Raw genomic sequence first — 23,560 nt, 5'->3', positions numbered from 1 at the left:
TTGCTTTGGATATATTTTTAAAAGTTTTTATTGAGTTTTTGCCTCTACAGCCAACTTCATTTCAAATTCTCTCTTCTCCTGTCTTATCAATGTTTTACACTTAATTTAACAATGCTTATTCTTTTTCCTATTTTCTTCAGATGGATCCTTCTTCCAATTTTTGAAGGTTGTTTTTATGGCTAAAATAACCTCTTTCACCTCACCTTTTAACCATCATATCTGCTTGAAATTTTTAAATATTTCCCTAGAGTTTCCAAGGGTTTAGTTTCAGCAACTTTTTGTTCCAAGTTTAATAGTTTACTCTTCAGTTTCCTTAAAGATTTGGCTTTATTGTTTTTGTATAAACAACTTGAGCCATCACATGCCACCCCAAGGACAGCCTTAGAAGCTTCCCAGAGAGTTTTGTTATTTCTCTTAGAAGGTTCATTTTCATCAAAATATATCACCACCTGTTTCTAACCATATACTAGATTTTCACCATTATTCAGCTAGTGGTCATATATTCACCACATAGTATATTCCCTCTTATGTACCTTTATCTATATTTGACAAGGAACATGATCAGAAATACCACAACTAAGACAGTGTGCATCTGTTACTCTGTTTAAATTCCCTTCTGGCAGGAAGCATAAATCAATTCCTGAAAACAAATTATAAATTGCAGAAAAGCAGGAGTAAACTTTTACATTTAGGTTTTTAAATCTTTACAGTTCACAATAGCCCAGTGCAGTCCTGATAGCTAAAACAGATTTCAACTTCTGAGTAAGATAAGCAGTCCAAAGATGATCCAGCTCATGATGCAGTACTCCATTTGAAGTCTGCCATTAAAAACAGATTTTCCTGGACAGTCAACTGTCAACAAAACTGCATTAAGCAATTCTGCACTTAAAAATAAGGATGCATAGATATTAAAAAATGTAAAAGGCTCAGAGCTGGAGACCAGTCACAGACAAATGTTGAACATTTGGATCAGCAATAGACTTGAGAGATTGCAGTGGTACTTTTATGTATAAGGCAGGCAAATCCTCTAGAATTACCAGTTTAAAAAAAAGACATGAAATATGTATCCCATCCATTCTCTTTTACTGTTTTCCTTTTTGTTTCTTTTGACCCCAACAAACCTGGATCTGCTGTTGCCAAACATACACTTTCTAACTAAGTATCAGATTGAAGCTCTTTCTGTTATGCCTGGGCAGGACTGACTCTAATTGGACATGTTGAGGCTCACAATGATAGAGCCATGGTTGGTGACCCACCTGAGATCAGCCTTGTAGGTGGAAATTTGCAAGACTGTGGTGTGGAGTTAAGTCCACACATTGACATCCCATTATTTTTTAGAAGAAAATTCTGGCACAACAATAAGTTTAGTCAATCTGTCCGTGTTGTCTATTTGAGTTTAGAATTTCCATCCCTCCTATGACCGATTATTACTGTTTTCCAGGCTGCCTTCTTTAAAAAAAAAAAAAAAGTAATGAAAATAAATATTAAATGTCAAAAATAGTTTAGTTTAATTTATTTGTTATTGATTTTTGGTGCAACATTTTCACATATCAGTGGTTTATATTGAAAACAAATCTGTAAAATTATAGGAAAAATACAAATCAAATACTAATGCTATTTTTACTATAATCATAATAAATCTAAAATTACTAAAATATGAAATATATTAAAATGGAAAACAGTAATAATAGATAAAAGAAATACATAAAAATGCTAAAGCCCAAGAAAGACGGTATACATAATGGCACTGGTTTTTCCTGAACGGTTTTCCCCTGTTTTCATTGAAGACAATCTACAGCTAGGGATTCCCCATCTATGAGGACTTCATATCCTGCTTGACCTTGGAGAAACTGAAAGTTGCTTACCTATAAGAAGTGTTCTTAGAGGACAACAGGATGTGAAGGCCGTGCAGAACCTACCTGTCTTTCCTTGGTGTTGATTTTTATATATTGTTAGCTATATTAAATGAGGGAGCCATGATGCAAGATGGCATGCATATACTCAGTAGAGCATGCCAAAAGCTTCTAGAAGCTATGAACTAAATGTCACTGCCCAAACTCCATCGGAAGACATCACCCATCTTTGAGGACTTCAGATAAAACCTGTTATAGGTAAGCAACTTTTGCTTTCCCTTTATGACTATGGAACAAATGTAATTCTCTGCCTTTAAGAAAATATATAATCATGTCATTCTTAAAACTTCTTGTTGTTGCTGTCTATACATTCTAACCAGTCACTTTTGTCTCATAGGGGTATGGTTTCAAACCAAAATATGATGGAGATGATCTGATGTACACCGTGAAGAATCTTAGACGAAGTACAAAGTATAAATTTAGGGTAAAATCTTCATTGCATTTCATATTTTATTATGGTTTTACAGTCTTGTATAGATAGCTTCCATGATGCAGCATGACCACATTCTTTTTTTTTATTGTACTTATAAACCATTTCCCTGATTTTTAATTTTAAAAAATGCCTGTAGCAGTGTACAAACTTGCACTTAGGTGAACCCTAACAGAGTTGGTCTTCAGAAAAAAGAAGAAAACAGTAGTTATAAAAATGTGCTTATCAGATTACAGAATTAACTGTAACATCACATCACTCTAGCTTTGACTTGCATATGTAAAGGGCTAAAGAGCCTTATCTTGCTAACCCACAGTTTTTTTTGTATCAATAAGGGCTTGCAGTGATGCATGCTCTCTGGGTCCCTTGGTCTGTGGCCTCTATCCTTCTTGGTTCTTTGGTGTGGAGCTAGAGAGGCTACATCTGTCACTGAAGCAACAGGGGTTGTTAAGCTCTCCTGTCATGAATACCAGTAGTGTGGGACCAACTCAGCTGTGCCCTTTGTCTCTTAAAATTGCTTTTAGCCCAGGTGCAGGGAGGCTAGGCAGCACTTGGATGGGTCGTCTCTTCTTCTGGATGGATGGTGATCAATCGGAGATCTGACTGACTGCAGCAACTGACGATGACCCTTAGTGCTTGCTCTCTGCTACTTTTAAGGGCTCATCTATGCATAATTCAGTGATTTCATGCATAGTAATGAGGAGACATGAGTCAGAGTGTGATAGATTCTCTATTCGTGTCTTTTCTTAGTTCTTTGTTTCTGTCTCATGGTTCAAATCAGGGCATTGTGAAGTTTACCAGTTGTTAGCAAGTAACAGATAACTGATAATCTTTCCTTCATAGATTGACCCAATTCATAAAGTAAGAGGCCTCACATGTTCGCACAGTACCAATTGTCCTCTTATCTTTCCCTGATCGCAGGGTACCTCTTTATGGCTGGCAAAACTCGGTAAATCTGCCAGTTAGGCATGTACACACTATACAGCAGGTCTGGCAAATCTCTTCAGCTCTACTTTTTTCACAGAGCAACACAGGCCAATATCCATTACTTCTGATGACAGAGAATCCATCTTAGCTGCTTCTCCTGTTTAGCCAGAACTGGGTCTCCCCTATAGGAGGCTATGATAAAATGAGGCAATTTATTAGAATAAGACTGAAAGGAACCATCCACAAGTTTAAAAACTTGCAGGAGACATGGATATCCTTTAAAATTTCCTTTCTTGAGGCCCAGACAAAATGTATTCCATTCCTTAAAAAGGTTGAAGGAAAACCAAGCGACTGCCTTTAAATACAAAAAATGGAAAGCAGACTCAAATGACAAAAATAGGAAAAGAGCATAAGCCCTGGCAAATTAAATGTAAAAAAGTAATTAAGTGGGCTAAGAGAATTTAAGAAGAAACTTGCTATAGAAGTAAAAATAAATAAAGACTTTCAAGTACAGTTGAAGCAAAAGGCTGTTATATGATGAAGGGGTAAAAGGAGTGATCAAGCAAGTCAAATAAATAGCAGAAAAACTACATTAAATTTTTTCTCTCTGTACCGAGGAAGATGTTAGTATCTTATCTGCACTGGAAACATTTTTTAATGGTGATGACTCTGAGAGACTAGATGGAATCACTGTGAAAATGGAAGACTTAATAACTCAGATTGACAGACTAAAGAGTAACAAATCACTGAGACCAGAACAGTATACACCCAGAGTTCTGAAGGAACTAAAAAATTAAATTGCAGACCTGTTTCTGGTGATTTGCAACCTATTATTTAAAACTGCCACAATGCCAGGAGAGTGGCCAATGTGACACCAATTTTTAAAAAGGGCTCCAGGGGTGATCTACAAAACTATAGACCTCTGAGCTTGACATTGGTGCCAGGCAAAATGGTAGAAGCTATTCTTAAAAACAAAATTACGGATCACAAAAATAGACATGTTTTAATGGGAGAGAATCAACATGGTTTTTGCAAAAGAAAGTCTTGCCTTACCAATTTACTAGATTTCTTTTGAAGATTTAAATAAATATGCAAATAACATTGAAATGGTTAAAATAATCTATTTGGATTTTCAGAAGTCATTTGACGAAGTCCTCATGAGAGACTCCTCAGGAAATTGGGAGGTCATGGGATCAGAGGCAGTGTCCACTGATCCCATGGCTTGGTAACTGGATAAAAGACAGGAAACAGAGGATATGACTAAGTGGTCAGTTTTACAAATGGAGGAAGGTCATTAGTGGAGAGCCCCAGGGGTCTGTATTGGGACTTGGGCTATTAATATATTCATAAATGATCTGAAGAAAGGAGCAATGAGTGAATTGTCCAAATTTGCAGATGACACAAATTGTTTTCAGTTGTTAAAACAGCGGCAGATTGAGAAGAACTGCAAAACGATCTTCTAAGACTAGGAGACTAGACATCTAACAGGCAGATGCAATTTAATGTGGACAAATGTAAAGTAATGCACGTAGGGAAAAATAACCCCAACTACAGGTACACAATACTGGGTTCCATGTTAGGAGCACCACCCAGGAAAAGGACCTCTTGAGTCCTTTGAACAATACCTTGAAATCTTTGGCTCATTGTGCAGTGATGGTCAAAATGACAAGCAAACAGAATGTTAAGAGTTATTTGGAAAGGAATAGTGAACAAAACTAAGAATATGATAATGCCTTTGTACAGATCAGTGGTGCAACCACACCTTGCATATTGTGTGCAGTTCTGGTCGCTCCATCTCAAAGAAGACATAACAGACATAGAAAAGGTACAGAGAAGGATGAGAAAAATGTTAAAAGGGAATGGGAAAAGCTCCATTATCGAGAAAGGCTAAACAAATTAATTGTAAACCGGAGTGAAGGCTGACACCAAACTTTGGTATAAAAAAACATTAAAATAAAAAATAAAAAAATAAATTAGGATTTGCAAAAGAGTTGGCTTAGAGGAGACCTGATTGAAATTTATAAAATCAAGAGTGGGGTGGAAAAATAAATAGGGAATGGTTTATTATTCTTACAAACAATGCTATGACTAAGACACTCTATAGCACTAGAAATCAGATTTAAAATAAACGGTAAGAAATATTTTTTAACTCTGCACACAATCAAACTGTGGAATCTGTTGCCAAATGATGTGGTCAAGGCAACTAACATAATGAGGGTTCAAAAAGAGGATTGGAGAAATTTCTGAAGGAAAAGTCCAAAATAGTTAATAGCCATATAGACTTGGGAAAAGCCAGCATTTATCCCTGGGGGCGAGATACAAGAAATAGATCAGTGATTGGGGATCTGATGGGTACTTGTGACCTGGACAGGACACTATCGAAGACAGAATGCTGAGCTCGATTGACGTTGGTCTGACCTAGCATGGCATCTATTACATTTTTATGTTCTTATAATTCTCTCCATATAGGTTCTGAATATGTATTCGATTGATTGTTTTGTGTTACATTACTTCACTCATTCATAATTCAATTGCTTAGCTCTTTAATTGGCTCTCATACTCCGATGTAGGAGGTCCTTTGGATTGGTGCTCATTTTCACTGGAATCCACTCTGATTGGTTCTTTTTGATGCACAATTCTAACTTTTTGTTTTAAGAGTCTGTACATTTTGGCTTGAACCATAAAGAAGTCATCATAGTTTACACCAGGACATTATGTGCCATGATTTTGAGTTTTTTGTATTATGATCCTTTTAGGTCTTGCTGTTTTGTACCTTGGATTAGGCAGTCTATTCTTTATTTTTGTAAAAACATATGTGTCTTTTGTTGGTTGTTTTGTCCCTTCAGATGTAACCGTGAGCAAAAAATGGACCCTGTTGGGGGACGTACTATATTGATATCATCTGTGACTTTTTATTTGAACCTCCCATTAAAGAGTCTTCAACAAGTTACTATTGTGGTTTATGAGCTTTTCAAGGACAGACTTGCAGCTTATTTGGTGCACCTTTTGCTTTATTAATGATACTTAGAATGTGTTGCTGCACTTTCTCCACCTTCTTGACTGGCATTATGTGCATAAATGCCAAGTACAGGACTCCAACACTATGAATTCCAGGTTCAGTCCCATGGACTGACACTAGCCCTAGAAACTTTACTCTACTTCTGACCATAAGTTAAATTTCCAGTGTTAAAAAAACAAGAATAATACCTATGCATCTCTCTATTGGCAAGTAATAGTTAATATGTTAAATTATGAAGGAGAGCCAATCTGTGCATACATTTTTTATGCGTAAAACTCCTTGCTACTTTGGAAATCCAGTTCTATGTACAAAATTGTGCTCAGAACCATGCACTAACATGCACACAGCCTAGCACACCTTATTATAGCAAGGTCTGTCTCTCTTGTCATTTGACTGAAAATACTGGCATTGCAAAAGATGGTTCAATGTACCATAACTTCAAAGTGTGCAGTTGGGGAAAAAAAAGAAAAGTTGAAAAGCACTGTTGTATGTTACCATCCTAATTTACTCTTTTTTTGTTAAGTAGTTAGTCAAGAATTACTATATTAAGAGTTCATCAATTGTTTGCCTTATTAAGACAAGTCTTGCTGATAAGGGAAATTAGTTTTTCAGCACTACAATTAAAGTGTGAAATATGGTGATTTATTTCATGGAATAAATTCTAGTTTGTTCTTTTTTTTACATTTATAACAGGTTATTGCTTATAACTCTGAAGGCAAAAGCAGCCCAAGTGAGGTAGTTGAATTTATTACTTGCCCTGATAGACCGGGAGCACCTTCAAAACCTTCTGTAAAAGGAAGAATGCACGCTCAAAATTTCAAGATAATTTGGGGTAAAATTTATATTATGCAATATCTATATATCTGGTATTAAACAATCATCTTATGTTATGCTAGAACTCATGTTTTCGTACTGTATCTTATCTTTTGACCAACCTTTATTTATGCATCACAGTAGCAGACCTATGGGGGTATCCTCTCACAAAGGAAGAAATAATTTTGAAGGCCACATTCCAACTGACTCTGAACTAATTTACCTCTACCTCTGTACCTGGAGATTCCAGTATTCATCCTTGATCTACTGCTAGCTGTGTGACCTAAGACAGTGCCTATAATTGCCACATGCTTTGTGAGCACAAACATTGTAACCATATCAGTTCAATTTTGTACTGATAAAGCTGTATAAAAACAAATATTTAATATTATTATTACCCTACAATATATTCTGAGATGATTGAAAACTTATGGCAGACTAGAGTCAGGCGTGTGATATATTTAACCTTTTTTTTGTAGATCCTCCAAAAGATGATGGGGGAGCAACGATAACTAAATTTGTTGTGGAAATGTCAGAAGGCGCAAGTGGTAAGAATAATAGTGTCTTTAGTTTGTTTTAATGATATGTTTTCATAATTTTATTCTACTGTAAACAATGTACAGTTCCTGCTGTTTTCAACAGTTGACAGAAGTACCTTTGGCTTTGAGTGACACTAGCTGCAGGTTGCTATGAGAACCCATATAATCATCACTGATTGCCAGCTACATGTGTATGTGTGTGTTTGGCCCAACAGTTTCCTCTTGTTCTTTTGAGCTTCCATCTCAAATGGAACTGTCCTCTTTAGGGCTATGATGCCACGAGTTTTTATTCTCAATTATCCATTTTTTTCCTCTAATTTATAAATGTTGGCAGCATGTTTCATGTTACTCTGCTAGACAGTATCGTTAGCTAGCACTGAACTGTTTAGAGCTACTAGTGCTTCTGTACTGCTCTTTGCTGTTTTATTGCTCTTGCAAAGAAGAAACCTCCCTAGCTTGCATGTTTTTCTTTAGAAGTCATTATTTTATCTAAACAAATTCTGTTATGCTACAAATCTCTAACAAAAAATGAGTTATGTGCCCAGGCAATGCAAAAGAAGATAAAGATAGAGACAGAACAGGTAAAGATGGGGCCGATGAATAAGGTGCGCTGAAGCTGCCGTGGGTTTGTGCATGTTTGTACGTGCAAAGCTCTATACAGGGATGTAATGAGGGTTTTGTGCATGAGAAAAAAGCACGCATGAACGCGCTCATGGACCCACGGTTTTTCCTGCGTAAATGCATGCTAACGGCATACAAAGGAGGCAATTAGCTAATCATAGGCAATGCAGGGAGCCGCGCTGGTGCTAGTGCGGATTTTTTAATGTGGGTTTTTTACCGCCACGGTCAGGGCACAAGTTAAGCGTCAGCGCCGACTCGGGGGTCCTATGTCAGCGTCCGAGCGTCCTGAAAACCATCTAGCTGAGCGCCTATCTCGGCAACAGAATGGCCGGCTTAGCTAGGTGCTTTTCTGGGCGTCAGAACGTATAGATTTGCAACCAAGTAAGCGCCTAGCTCAGCGCCCGAATAGCAACAATAGCTAGGTGCCCAGAAAGGCTAGGCGCTTTACTGGGTTGCAAATATATGCCGTCAGGTGCCCAGAAAAGTGCCTAGCTACCGTTGCTTCTCGGGCACTGAGCTAGGCGCTTACTTGGTCATGCCTGAGCGGCAATGGTAGCTAGGAGCCTTTCTGGGCACCTGGTCATGCAGATTTTTCTGCCAAAAACAGAGCATGAGTGGCCTGATATAAGCCCTGGTTGGACAGATACATGGCCAGAAGAGCAGCAAGATTGTTGTGAATTAAGAACATAAGAAAATGCCATACTGGGTCAGACCAAGGGTCCATCAAGCCCAGCATCCTGTTTCCAACAGTGGCCAATCCAGGCCATAAGAACCTGGCAAGAACCCAAAAACTAAGTCTATTCTCTAAGTGAACTTAATAGCAGGTAATGGACTTCTCCAAGAACTTATCCAATCCTTTTTTAAACACCGCTATACTAACTGCACTAACCACATCCTCTGGCAACAAATTCCAGAGTTTAATTGTGCGCTGAGTAAAAAAGAACTTTCTCCGATTAGTTTTAAATGTGCCCCATGCTAACTTCGTGGAGTGCCCCCTAGTCTTTCTACTATCCGAAAGAGTAAATAACCGATTCACATCTACCCGTTCTAGACCTCTCATGATTTTAAACATCTCTATCATATCCCCCCTCAGTCGTCTCTTCTCCAAGCTGAAAAGTCCTAACCTCTTTAGTCTTTCTTCATAGGGGAGTTGTTCCATTCCCCTTATCATTTTGGTAGCCCTTCTCTGTACCTTCTCCATCGCAATTATATCTTTTTTGAGATGCGGCGACCAGAATTGTACACAGTATTCAAGGTGTGGTCTCACCATGGAGCGATACAGAGGCATTATGACATTTTCCATTTTATTCACCATTCCCTTTCTAATAATTCCCAACATTCTGTTTGCTTTTTTGACTGCCGCAGCACACTGTACCGACTATTTCAATGTGTTATCCACTATGACACCTAGATCTCTTTCTTGGGTTGTAGCACCTAATATGGAACCCAACATTGTGTAATTATAGCATGGGTTATTTTTCCCTATATGCATCACCTTGCACTTATCCACATTAAATTTCATCTGCCATTTGGATGCCCAATTTTCCAGTCTCACAAGGTCTTCCTGCAATTTATCACAATCTGCTTGTGATTTAACTACTCTGAACAATTTTGTGTCATCTGCAAATTTGATTATCTCACTCGTATTTCTTTCCAGATCATTTATAAATATATTGAAAAGTAAGGGTCCCAATACAGATCCCTGAGGCACTCCACTGGCCACTCCCTTTCACTGAGAAAATTGTCCATTTAATCCTACTCTCTGTTTCCTGTCTTTTAGCCAGTTTGCAATCCACGAAAGGACACGCCACCTATCCCATGACATTTTACTTTTCCTAGAAGCCTCTCATGAGGAACTTTGTCAAACGCCTTCTGAAAATCCAAGTATACTATATCTACCGGTTCACCTTAATCCACATGTTTATTAACTCCTTCAAAAAAGTGAAGCAGATTTGTGAGGCAAGACCTGCCCTGGGTAAAGCCATGCTGACTTTGTTCCATTAAACCATGTCTTTCTATATGTTCTGTGATTTTGATGTTTAGAACACTTTCCACTATCTTTCCTGGCACTGAAGTCAGGCTAACCGGTCTATAGTTTCCTGGATCGCCCCTGGATCCCTTTTTAAATATTGGGGTTACATTTGCTATCCTCCAGTCTTCAGGTACAATGGATGATTTTAATGATAGGTTATAAATTTTTACTAATAGGTCTGAAATTTCATTTTTTAGTTCCTTCAGAACTCTGGGATGTATACCATCCGGTCCAGGTGATTTACTACTCTTCAGTTTGTCAATCAGGCCTACCACATCTTCTAGGTTCACCGTGATTTGATTCAGTCCATCTGAATCATTACCCATGAAAACCTTCTCCATTACGGGTACCTCCCCAACATCCTCTTCAGTAAACACCAAAGCAAAGAAATCATTAATCTTTCCGCGATGGCCTTATCTTCTCTAAGTGCCCCTTTAACCCCTTGATCGTCTAACAGTCCAACTGACTCCCTCACAGGCTTTCTGCTTTGGATATATTTAAACAAGTTTTTACTGTTAGTTTTTGCCTCTACAGCCAACTTCTTTTCAAATTCTCTCTTAGCCTGTTTTATCAATGTCTTACATTTAACTTGCCAACGTTTATGCTTTATCCTATTTTCTTCTGTTGGATCTTTCTTCCAATTTTTGAATGAAGATCTTTTGGCTAAAATAGCTTCTTTCACCTCCCCTTTTAACCATGCCGGTAATCGTTTTGCCTTCTTTCCACCTTTCTTAATGTGTGGAATACATCTGGACTGTGCTTCTAGAATGGTATTTTTTAACAATGACCAAGCCTCTTGGACATTTTTTACTTTTGTAGCTGCTCCTTTGTTTTTTTCTAACAATTTTTCTCATTTTATCAAAGTTTCCCTTTTGAAAGTTTAGCACGAGAGCCTTGGATTTGCACACTGTTCCTCTTCCAGTCATTAAATCAAATTTGATCATATTATGATCACTATTGCCAAGCGGCCCCACCACCATTACCTCTCTCACCAAGTCTCCACTGAGAATTAGATCTAAATTGCTCCCTCTCTCGTCTGTTCCTGAACCAATTGCTCCATAAAGCTATCATTTATTCCATCCAGGAAAGTTATCTCTCTAGCGTGTCCCGAAGAAACATTTACCCAGTCAATATTGGGGTAATTGAAGTCTCCCATTATTACTGCACTAATATTTGTCCTGTTTTCTGCAGCACAGTTAATTGAAATATTAAAAATACTTTCCAGAGTCATACTTTCACTTCATAGGGAGACCTGTTTCCTCGCTCTCTCGCTTTTATGCACGGATTATCGGTGCGGGTTTTGAGTGGGAATGCGGCCGCTTATTATATAGGCCCTGTACCACGCTTAAGTATGCACACTTTTCCATACGTGCATGGATTTCTGCGTGAAAGTCATTTGCATTATTATTTTTTTTACATCCCGCAGAAGCGGCAGCTTCAGCTGCGCTTTTTTTTTCCGCAGGTCTTATTACATCGGCCCCATAGTGAGATAAGCTCCAAAACCAGGGGGGAAAAAAGCCCGGTAAGCAAGCTGCAAAGAGAAACTCATACAAAGGATTTTTTTTGTGAATTGTAGCGAATTTGTTAAACAGCAGCCTGCCTAGAAAATATTTTCTGTGAATAAAGTGAAAATAACTTTAAAAATCTGAAAATGCTACAAATCGTATTGAATTGCTGAATTACAACAATTATCCAACTTGGAGATTTAAGATGATTTCTCTGAAAACTAAAGAACTTTGGACAGTGATAGAATCTGATTCACCTGATATAACATCTACAAGGGAATTTAAAAATGCCTAGAAGAAAATGATCAGGATGCCATGAATATAATTGTCCAGGTATTAAGCACTTTACAAACAATTTTTATTATTAACCATACTATGGCAAAAGATATCTGGCAACATTTGGGACAGGCAAATTTGATAATATATCCTTGAAAAAGAATCTAACTTTTAAGCATGAGATATAGTGTGAAGTGGGAGAAAAAAATCTGCCACTCCTTATATGCAGCATGTGGCATCATTAGCTGAATAACCGTACAGGTAGTGGAGATAAAGCGAATCACACACAATTGTATATAGTCAAGGGAAAGATGTCACATAGTTTGGTGTTGCATAGATTGGTTAGCATTAGCTGAATAAAACCAAAAAAGCAAATCTAATTGAGGCTGCAGAAGTTGCACAATTAACAATTCAAGAACTCCCTTGAGCATACTATTGAAGGAGACTTTGATAAAATGAGGAAAAAAAAGCAAAACTAAAAGGTTCAGCTACAAAGGTTAAAAGATGAATTTTAAAAGCCCTACCAAGCCAAAGCTGGGACATATGCGTAAGTCTCGGGCCGGAACACGTCGCACGGATCTTATGAAGCCCCAAGTACGTGCATATCTCCCATTACTTGCTCAAATGAAAATGTTAAAAAAGGGGCAAGGATTGGGCATGGTCTCAGCAGAGCATGGGCAGGACATGGGCATTCTGGGACTTTCACTTGAAATGTACAGGTAAGTATTTACATGCACAAGCACACACCAGTATCCCCTATTTGTAACTTGACTTCTGCTGTGGATGGCGTGTAAAGTTTAAAAATAAATATGGGCTAGTCAGCAGGGTTTGAAGGGTCGGGGCTAATAAGATAGAAGGGAGGAAAGTTAATTAGGGGGTTAAAAAGTCAGGAACCTTTACCTGGGTGAACTGGGAGCGGACTGGGGAAACGTAATTGTGTTGGTGTTCATCTTAAAATCCCCCCACTTAAGTGGTAGAGCCAGCATTTGTGTACATAAGCATGTCCATACCAAATTGCGCACTCATATGCGCGCGTACAGCTGATTTTATTCATACACACTTATACACACATGTTATAAAATGGCTGCATCCATTCGCACAAGCTGCCATACGCGCATACATGTACTCCTGTGCAACTTTTTTAAAGTTACTGTCTACGTATTTACATCAAGTGAGTATATTGTTTAAAAATACCATCTTAGAAGCCAAAACTGGGTGTATTCCATGCATTAAAAAAAGGTGGAAGGAAAGCCAAATGACTGCCACCATGGGTAAAAGGTGAAGTGAAAGAGGCTATTTTAACCAAAAGAACTTATTTCAAAAATTGGAAAAATGATCCAACTGAAGAAAATAGGAAAAAACATAAGCATTGGCAAGTCAGATGTAAAACATTGATAAGGCAGGCAAAAAATGATTTGAAAAGAAGCTTAACATAGAGGCAAAAACTCATAATAAGCTTTCTAAATATATCCAAAGCAGGAAGCCTGTGAGGAAGTCTATTGAACTGTTAGATGACTGAGGAGTAAAAGGGGCACTTAGGGAAGACAAGGCCATAGCAGAAAGACTAAATTAATTCTTTACTTGGGTGTTTACTGAAGAGGCTTTTGGGGAGATACCTATGCTGAAAACGGTATTTAATGGTGGTTATTCAGAAGAACTGAAACACATCACACTGAATCTGGATGATGTAGTAAGGCAGATTGACAAACTAAAGAGTAGCAAATCAGTTAGATAAGACGGTTTATACCCCAGTGCTTCTGCAAGAGCGCAATACTGAAATTGCAGATTTGTTACTATTAATTTGTAACCTATCATTAAAATAATCAATTGTACCTGAAGACTGGAGGGTAGCCAATGTAATGTCAATCTATAGAAAGGGCTCCAGGGGTGATCCAGAAAACTATAGACCAGTGAGTCTGACTTCAGAGCTGGGGAAAAAACCATAGACACTATACTAAAGCAGCGATTCTCAACCAGTGTGTTGCGACACACCAGTGTGTGGGTATGAATAGGTGCCTGGGTGAGAGCTTGGGTGTGGAGGTGTGGGAGTAAATGGGTGCTTGGGTGAGAGCTTGGCTGTGGGTGTGAATGGGTGCCTGGGTGAAAGCTTAGGTGTGAGTGTGTGGGTGTTTATGGGTGCCTAGGTGAGAGCTTGGGGGTATGGGTGTGAATGGGAGCCTAGGTGAGGGTATGGGTAAGAGCTTGGGTGTGTGATTGAGAGAGAGAGACTGGTCAGGAAGATGACTAGTGTGTGTTTGTGATTGATTGAGAGAAAGACCGGGATTGGTCATGGGGTCTAATTGGGTATGGGGGTGTGTGTATGTTAGTGACTGGTTTTGGGCCCTAAGGAAGAGGACTGTGAGGACAGAGCTTCAGAAGCCATTGCTGCTTCTGGCGAGTACTATTGGCCTGCAAGGGAAAGGAGTAGGAGAGTTGCTGGAGAGAGGGTAAGTAAATAGTGATGTACCACCACATTTATTCGCATAGTCTTATTTACTCATCTTGCTACTCTATTACATTAATTGGCTGAAATGTAAATATTGCTCTGTTCTTTCTCTCCCCTCTTCCAGTTCCAAGTTAATTTTTCCCTGTTTTATTGTAACTTTTTCACATCCTTTTTCTGATTCCCTGTATTTAAAAGTTCAAGGTTCTTATTGAGAATATTGTTTATTACGCTACGTTATGCTTTTCACACTTTGTTAATTGTAAACCGGGTTGATGTGATGCCTGTCATGAAACTCGGTATAACAAAAACAATAAATAAATAAATAAAATAAATAAAGGTGGCTTTTTAATTTTATTTTTCTTGATTGACTGCCATTTTAATTATTGGGTATTATGCGATATCTGCTGTTTTGAAATATTTTATTAATATTTGGACATGTCTTAATTTTTGAGTTTTTAATTGTTGGATGTTCTGTTCATCAGCTGTTTTGTAACATTTTAGTATAGCTTTACAATTATTTCTGTGGGGCTCTATAGCAGCTTGGCTTATTCTGTTTTCCTAATAAGAAGTATATTAGTGTTGAAATCAGGCTGATTTAATATTTGTAGTGTTGCCTTTTCATAGGGTTGTTACTGTTTGAGTGTGTTCCATAATACAGGTGTACTTTGTGCAGATTAGTTTGTGCGTTATTGCAGATCCTGGGACTATGTTAGGTGCTATATTTCTCTTTACATTTCTCCAGGTTTGCACTGCATGCAGAGTGGCTTTTTTTGTTTTCCATTCCAGTTTCTGTCTCCATATTTATAATTTGTGGGTTTTCTGTACTTGGTGAAGGTCAGTTCTGGGTGTGTGACTAAGGTGAGGTATTTTATTAGCATGTAGGCATTTGTATCAATCTTATGTGTTGTGTTTTCTCAATAGGATATGCATTAGTGGTAAATTACTGTCTTTTCATAAGGAAGGCTATTGTGTCTGGTAGGAATGGGAGTTTGTTTTGCTTTTACTGAGATGTCATCAGAACCAGAATATCTTTTTTTGTATGGCGAGTTGTTCAGGGTAATGCCCTAGTTCTGCTCTGCACCCATTGCTGGGGGTCGGGGGGGGGGGTTCCTGTGGATGCAGAGTGCATGTTTACATTTAGCCCTGTGCCGGTCGCATGTTCACTGTGTCACGCATGTTAGAACCATCTGTCTGGTATGTCCCGGCCGAAAAAAGGTTGAGGACCACTGTACTAAAGAACAAAATCACAGAATAATTAGAAAGATGTGGTTTAATGGGACACAGCCAGCCTGGATTTATACAAGGTAAGCTTTAATTCAGCAATCTGCTACATTTTTTTGAAGGCATGAATAATGGTAATGGTGAGCTGGTGGATAATAGTATATGTGGATTTTCAGAATGCGTTTGGCAAAGTCCCCATGAGGTAAAAAGTTATGGGTAGGAAGCAATGTCCTATTGAAAATTGAAAACTGGTTAAAAGATAGGAAACAGTCAGTTTTCTTTGTGGGGAAAGGTGAACAATTGAGTGCCTCGGGAATCTATATTGGAACTGATGATTTTTAATATCTTTATGAACAATTTTGAAAAGGGATAAACAAGTGAGGTGATCAAATTTGCAAACAACACAAAATTATTCCAAGTTGTTAAATCATTGTGAGAAATTGCAGGAGGATCTTGGGAGACTGGGCATCCAAATTGAAGAAATAAAATGTGGACAAGTGCAACATAATGCACATAGGGAAAAGTAACCCACACTGTAGATACACAATATTAATATCCATATTAGGAGTTACAAACCAAGAAAAGCATCTAAGTGTCAATGTGGACAATATTTTGGAATAGTTAGCTCATTGTGCAGCGGCAGTCAGAAAAACAATGTTAGGAATTATTAGAAAAGGAAGAAGAATAAAAAGGATAATATAATAATTTCTGTATTGCTCCATGGTGAGACCGCACCTAGCAAATTATGTGCAATTCTGATCACCGCATCTCAAAAAGATATAGCGGAATTAGAAAAAGTAAAGATAAGGGGGACCAAAAAAATAAAAGGGCTAGAACCGCTCCCGTATAAAGAAAGGCTAAAGAGGTTAGGGTTGTTCAGCTTGAAGAAGACAGCTGAGGGGAGGGATATTATAGAGATGTATAAAATCATAAATGGAATAGAACAGGTAAATATGAATCTGTTCACACGTTCACAAAATGCAAAGACTAGGGGACACGCCATGAAGTTAGTAAGGAGCACATCTATTTTTATTTTTTATTTATTTATTTAAGGTTTTTTTTATACCGGCATTCAAGAACTCGTTCACATCATGTCGGTTTACAGAAAGCAGGGGTGCGAAAAATACAACCATAAACATAAGTAACGTGATGAAAAGATGCAGTTACAATTAACAAGGGCTAGTGAACTGGGATTGTAAGAAATAAAGAGAGATAGAGGAGGTTAATTATATACAAGTGTACAATATAAATATGGAGTCCACTATATACAGCTTCTAAGCAGAGAAATTATTGATGGTGCGTGTTAGGTGGAGTCCGGGAAGGCTTGCCTGAAAAGCCATGTTTTAAGTCTTTTCCTAAAGGTTAGGAGGCACGGTTCACTTCTGAGATCTGGGGGGATGGAGTTCCATAGCGGTGGGCCTGCTGTGGAGAGGGCCCGGTCTCTCAAGGTGCTGCGAATAGTAGTTTTTGTGGGTGGAACACGGAGGCATCCTCTGTAGGCTTCCCTGGTCGGTCTTGTGGATTTGTGTAAACGGGGGGGTATTTGTAAGTCGATTATGGTATGTTGGTGAATGATTTTGTATAGCAAGGTGATGGATTTGTAAATGACTCTGAAATGAATTGGTAACCAGTGGAGGTCTTGTAGGACTGGGGAGATGTGGTCTCTTTTCCTGGTGTTTGTTAGTAGACGGGCTGCTGCATTTTGAACCATTTGGAGCGGTTTTGTGTATGAGGAGGGGAGGCCAAGTAAAGTAGAGTTGCAATAGTCCAATTTAGAGAAAATGAGGGCTTGGAGGATGGTTCTGAAGTCTATGGTGTGGAACAGTGGTCTTATCCTTTTTAAAACTTGCAGTTTAAAGAAGCAATCTTTGGTAGTTTTGTTGATGTGGGCTTTGAAGTTCAGTTTATTGTCGATTAGCACACCTAGATCCCTCACATGAGTGGTTTGTAGGTTGGTTGGGAGACAGGCTGTGAGATTGTTATCAGGAGTTATGAGTAGAACTTCAGTTTTGGATGAGTTTAGTACCAGATTAAGGCTGTTGAGGAGGCTTTTAATTTCTAGTTGACAGGTTTCCCAGTATTCGAGGGTTTTTGAGTATGATTCTTTGATGGGGATCAGGATCTGGATGTCGTCCGCATAGAGAAAGTGTATTAAATTTAGGTTGGTAAGGAGTTGGCAGGGTGGTAGGAGGTAAATATTAAAGAGTGTAGGGGATAAAGAGGAGCCTTGTGGGACTCCGATGGACGAGTCATGGCGTGATGATTCTTTGTTCTGGATTTTTACCTTGTAGCCTCTGTTGGTTAGAAACGATTTGAACCAGGAGAGCGCTATTCCAGAGATTCCTATCGCAGCTAACTGGTTGATGAGGATAGCATGATTTACGGTATCGAAAGCTGCTGAAAGGTCCAGAAGGACCAATAGAAAGGATTGTCCTTTGTCTGTACCTAGGATGAGGAGGTCTGTTAGGGAAGTAAGTAGGGATTCTGTGCCCCGATTTTTGCGGAATCCATGTTGTGAGGCGGATAGAAGTTTGTTATCTTCAATGAAGTCCGATAGTTGGGAGTTCACAAGCTTTTCCATAATTTTAGCTATGATAGGGAGATTAGCTATTGGGCGGTAATTGTTGGGGTCTAAAAATAAATTGGAGAGAATTATTTCACTCAATGTACAATTAAGCTCTAGAATTTATTGCCAGTGAATGTGATAAAAGCAGTTAGCATGGCGAGGTTTAAAAAAGGTTTGGATAAGTTCTGGAGGAGAAGACTTTAGGAAATTGGGCAACCAAATGGCAAATGCATTTAATGTGGACAAGTGCAAAGTGATGCACTTGTCCACATCACTTTGGACAAGTGCATCACTTTGCACTTGTACTTTGCATTATGTAGCTACAATTTGGGTTGTCCAAAGAGCAACCCAAATTATAGCTACATAATGCAAAGCTCCACATTAGAAGTCATCAAAGGAAAAGGATCTAGGCGTCATCATGGATATGTTGAAATCCTCTGCTCAGTGTGCAAATAGAAAGCAAATAGAATGCTAGGAATTACTAGGAAATGAATGGAGAATAAAGCAGATAATGTACTTGACATCTGCCTTCCAGTACAGGAAAGAGTTGTAACAATGGCAGATGGCATATCCAAAGAAGTAGGCAGAGTATGATGTTTTCAGTTCACACCATATGGAGACAGCCCCGAGTCCGTGCATATCTCCCAGTACTTGGACAAATCAAAAAGTTAAAAAAGGGGCAAGTATTGGGCATGGTCTCAGTGGAACGTGGGCAGGACATGGGTGTTCTGGGACGGTCACTTGAAATGTGCGGGTAAGTATTTACATGCACAAGCACGCGCCAGGGTCCCCTATTTGTAATTTTACTTACATAGAAACATAGAAATGATGGCAGAAGAAGACCAAACGGCCCATCCAGTCTGCCCAGCAAGTTTCGCACTTTTTTTTTCTCATACTTAATTGTTACTCTTGGCTCTTAGTAACCTTTTGGTTCTATTTCCCTTCCACCCCCACCATTAATATAGAGAGCAGTGTTGGAACTGGATCTAAGTGAAATATCTAGCTTAATTAGTTAGGGTATTAACCGCCGCAATAAGCAAACTACACCCATGCTTATTTGTTTACCCAGACTATGTAATTCAGTCCTTGTTGGTTGTTGTCTGTATATAGATCCACCTTGCTTCATTTCCACTGCCGTTAAAGCAGAGAGCTATGCTGAATATGCATTGAAAGTGAAGTATCAGACTTTCTCCCCTGCCGTTGAAGCAGAGAGCTATGCTGGATATATGTGAAGTATCAGTCTTTCTCCCCTGCCGTTGAAGCAGAGAGCTATGCTGGATATGCATTGAAAGTGAAGTATCAGGCTTATTTGGTTTGGGGTAGTAACTGCCGTAACAAGCAAGCTACCCCCCGCTTTTTTGTGAATGCAAATCCTTTTTTCCACATTTCCTCTTGCCGTTGAAGCTTAGAGCAATGTTGGAGTCGCATTAACTGTGTGTATGTTTATTGAATAAGAGTATTATCTCTATGTAGATCTGCTGTGGATGGTGTATAAAGTTTAAAAATAAAAAATCTAGACTAGTCAGCGGGGTTTGAAGGGTCGGGGCTAATAGGGTAGAAGGGAGGAAGGTTAATTAGGGGGCTAAGAAGTCAGGAACCTTTACCTGGGCAAACTGGGAACAGACTGGGGAAATGTAATTGTGTTGGCATATGTATCTTAAAATCCCCTACTTGCGTGGTAGAGCCAACATTTGACAAAGTCTCTTATGAGAAATGACTTAGGAAATTAAAATGCCATGGGTAGGGGAGCAGTGTCCTATTGCAGGTTGCCTACTGGTTAAAAGATAGAATAGGGAAGCACCGTGAATTCAAGCAGGTTTGCCGAAGTGATTCCTCATGGGGACCCGGTGTTGCAGCAGGAGAAAAGCTCAAAGAAGTACTGTTGCATCTGTTCTGGATAGAAATTCTTTGCTTTCTAAAATTTTTACATTTACTTTGATGAAACCTCCAGCCTTCACCTTGGAAACCATCTGGGAAACCATTGAGGAGCTTGGGAAAATTATTTCTTTCCAAGTAGCCACTTTACAATCTCATACAAGCTCCCTTGAATTTCATGTTGTATTACTGGAAAAATCTAAGGAAGATTCAGCCTCTCAATTACTTGTTTTAAAAATGTCTATCTCAAGTTAAACCCTTTCAAGAGAGTTTGATTAAAGACAATTTATTGTTATCTAACAAGGTGGAAAATCTGGAGAATTCTCTAAGGTGCAAGAATTTGCAATTTGTTAATTTTCCTCAAGTCCCTATGGTTTCTCCTAGAGATATGTGTTGGAAGCATTGAAGATCCCAGAAAATGCCTTTCCTCCTATTGCTAGAATCTACTATCTACCTCCTTCCAAGCAAGAAATAGAGAGGAGAAAATCTCAGCAACTCTCACCAGCTTTGGATTACAACTTGGATGTTAGAGCCCTGTTAGAGACTTCAGAGTCTGTTTCAGCTAAGTTATCAACACTATTGGCCTCTTTGGTATTAGAGTCTGATAAAGACTGGATCCTTAGAATATATTTCAGACATCGGACTAGTACTTAACCTACATTGCAAGGTTTTAGCATTTCCAGATGTGGCAAGAACAACTGAAAAAAAAAAGGAAGCAATTCTTACTATTGAGACCTAGAGTGTTACAGTTGGGGGCTCAGTTTCTCACAGGACAAGCAGGATGGAAGTCCTCACATATGGGTGACATCACAGGATGGAGCCCAATCACGGAAAACTTCTGTCAAAGTTTCCAGAACTTTGACTGGTCCCTACTGGGCATGCCCAGCATGGTAGTAACCCTGCAGCCAGCAGGGGTCCCCTTTCAGTCTTCTTTTTTCCGCGCAGCAGTAGCCTCACGGTTAAGGAGCTCTGCAGAGATTCCTGACAGGAATTTTCCTCACAGAATTAATAAAAGATATTTTGCCCCACATGGGTCCCTCCTCTAACTTTTTCAAGCCGCGATACTCCGGTAAGTTTTTACCTGTTTTCGTCGAGTTTGGCCCTCGCGGCCTACTGGCCGTTGACCGTTCCGCGGCTAAATTATTTGCCATGGCGTCGGGGTTCCGTCGGTGCCCGGACTGTAGTCGCACCATGTCCATCACAGACCCCCATAAAGTCTGTGTAATGTCTCTTGGACGAGAGCATGATGTTTTGACCTGCACCAAATGTGCCCTAATGACACCAAAAGGTTGCAAGGCCGGAATGGAGAAGATGGAACTTCTCTTCCGTGCTCAATCCCCGACTCCGTCCATTGCATCGACGTCGTCAGAACTGGCACCATCAACTTCGCGCCAGCATCGTCCACCGGCCGGTGACCGTCCGGCATCAACGACTTCTCGGCCTTCGACACCCTCTACTCCCCCTCAGGACTGAGGGGATCATAGAGACAAACATCGCCACTGGCATAGAAAGTCTCGGACCATCGAAGGAGCGAAATCATCAACCTCACCATCGTCCGAGCCACCGTCGAAGAAGCCCCATCCAGATAAGGCACCGACCTTTTCGGTGACCGGGTCACCGAGGCAACCCTCCCCCGACTCCACCTTTAACGGTGGTCCCTCCGGCTATGTCTCTGCCTCCTTCTTCTGTTCCGGAGCCGTGGCTGCTTGCTCCAGGTCACCGTGAAGAACTGGACCAGATGGTTCAGGAGGCCATTGACAAGGCGATGCAACGACTCCAGGTTCCTCCGGCACCGGTACCGACTGCGGAACTGATCACCGACCCGATTCCGGCAGCGTTGGCACCGCTTCTCTCCAGGATGGAAGCGCTCATAGCTGTTTTTCCACCGATAGACCCTGGGTCACCGATGGTGCCGATGCCCTCCCCGCTCACTCTGTCATCGGGAGGAGAAACACCGTTTCGCATCCCTCCTTCGGGAATTCTGCCTCAGCTATCGATGCCGATATGTCCATTGCCACCGATCCAACCATCAGTGTTGATATGTCAGTTGGCGCCACCAAGCCATCCATCAGTGCCTTCGATGCTTTCATCGGTGCCTCCGATTATTCCTTCGATTCCTTCGGAGCCTAGACCAGGACCTTCAGGTATCCCACCATCCCGTCCCCCTCTACATCCTAGAGGGGCAGGTGCTGATCCCTATGATACCTGGACTGATGATTCCTCACCAGACACCGATGATTTGCCTTCACCACCTTCACCCACTGAAAGTAGAAAGTAGGGATGTGAATCGTTTTTTGACGATTTAAAATATCGTCCGATATATTTTAAATCATCAAAAATCGTTAGGGCCACGATACAATACCAATTCCCCCGATTTATAGTCAAAAAATCGTAAATCGGGGGAAGGGGGAGGGCAGGAAAACCGGCACACTAAAACACCCTAAAACCCACCCCCGACCCTTTAAATTAAATCCCCCACCCTCCTGAACCCCCCCCCCCCAAATGCCTTAAATTACCTGGGGGTCCAGCGGTGGTCCGGAACGGCCTCCTGCAATTGAATCGTGTTGTCTTCAGCCGGCGCCATTCTGCGCCGCCATTTTGCAAAATGGCGGCGGCCATAGACCAACACGATTCGACTGCAGGAGGTCGTTCCGGACCCCCGCTGGACTTTTGGCAAGTCTTGTGGGGTCAGAAGGCCCCCCCAAGCTGGCCAAAAGTCCCTGGGGGTCCAGCGGGGGTCCGGGAGCGATCTCCTGCCGGCGCCATTTTCCGTACGGAAAACGATTCGCGGCAGGAAATCGCTCCCGGACCCCCGCTGGACCCCCAGGGACTTTTGGCCAGCTTGGGGGGCCTCCTGACCCCCACAAGACTTGCCAAAAGTCCAGCGGGGGTCCGGAACGACCTCCTGCAGTCGAATCGTGTTGGTCTATGGCCGCCGCCATTTTGCGCCGCCATTTTGCAAAATGGCGGCGCAGAATGGCGCCGGCTGAAGACAACACGATTCATTGCAGGAGACCGTTCCGGACCGCCACTGGACCCCCAGGTAATTTAAGGCATTTGGGGGGGGGGGTTCGGGAGGGTGGGGGATTTAATTTAAAGGGTCGGGAGTGGGTTTTAGGGTGTTTTAGTGTGCCGGTTTTCCTGCCCTCCCCCTTCCCCCGATTTAGCTACGGACCGCCGCTGGACCCCCAGGTAATTTAAGGCATTTGGGGGGGGGGGGTTCGGGAGGGTGGGGGATTTAATTTAAAGGGTCGGGGTGGGTTTTAGGGGGTTTTAGTGTGCCAGTTCACGATTTTAATGATTTTCACGATACTCTAAACACCCAAACGGCGACGATACGATTCCCTCCCCCTCCCAGCCGAAATCGATCGTTAAGA

General features: G+C 40.5%; 1 protein-coding gene across 1 annotated transcript in view; it reads left to right on the top strand.

The window, feature by feature from the left end:
• Positions 1-23,560, top strand: part of FNDC3A (fibronectin type III domain containing 3A) — a 1,040,529-nt gene that overhangs the window by 697,342 nt on the left and 319,627 nt on the right. The window contains 3 exon segments of the mRNA XM_029602861.1: positions 2,251-2,337; positions 6,983-7,121; positions 7,582-7,650. Of these exon segments, the coding sequence (XP_029458721.1) occupies positions 2,251-2,337; positions 6,983-7,121; positions 7,582-7,650 (295 nt within the window).

Source organism: Rhinatrema bivittatum, chromosome 5, assembly GCF_901001135.1.
Source record: "Rhinatrema bivittatum chromosome 5, aRhiBiv1.1, whole genome shotgun sequence".
In the NCBI taxonomy this organism is placed as follows: Eukaryota; Metazoa; Chordata; class Amphibia; order Gymnophiona; family Rhinatrematidae; genus Rhinatrema; species Rhinatrema bivittatum.
This window is presented reverse-complemented; position numbering and strand designations above follow the sequence as displayed.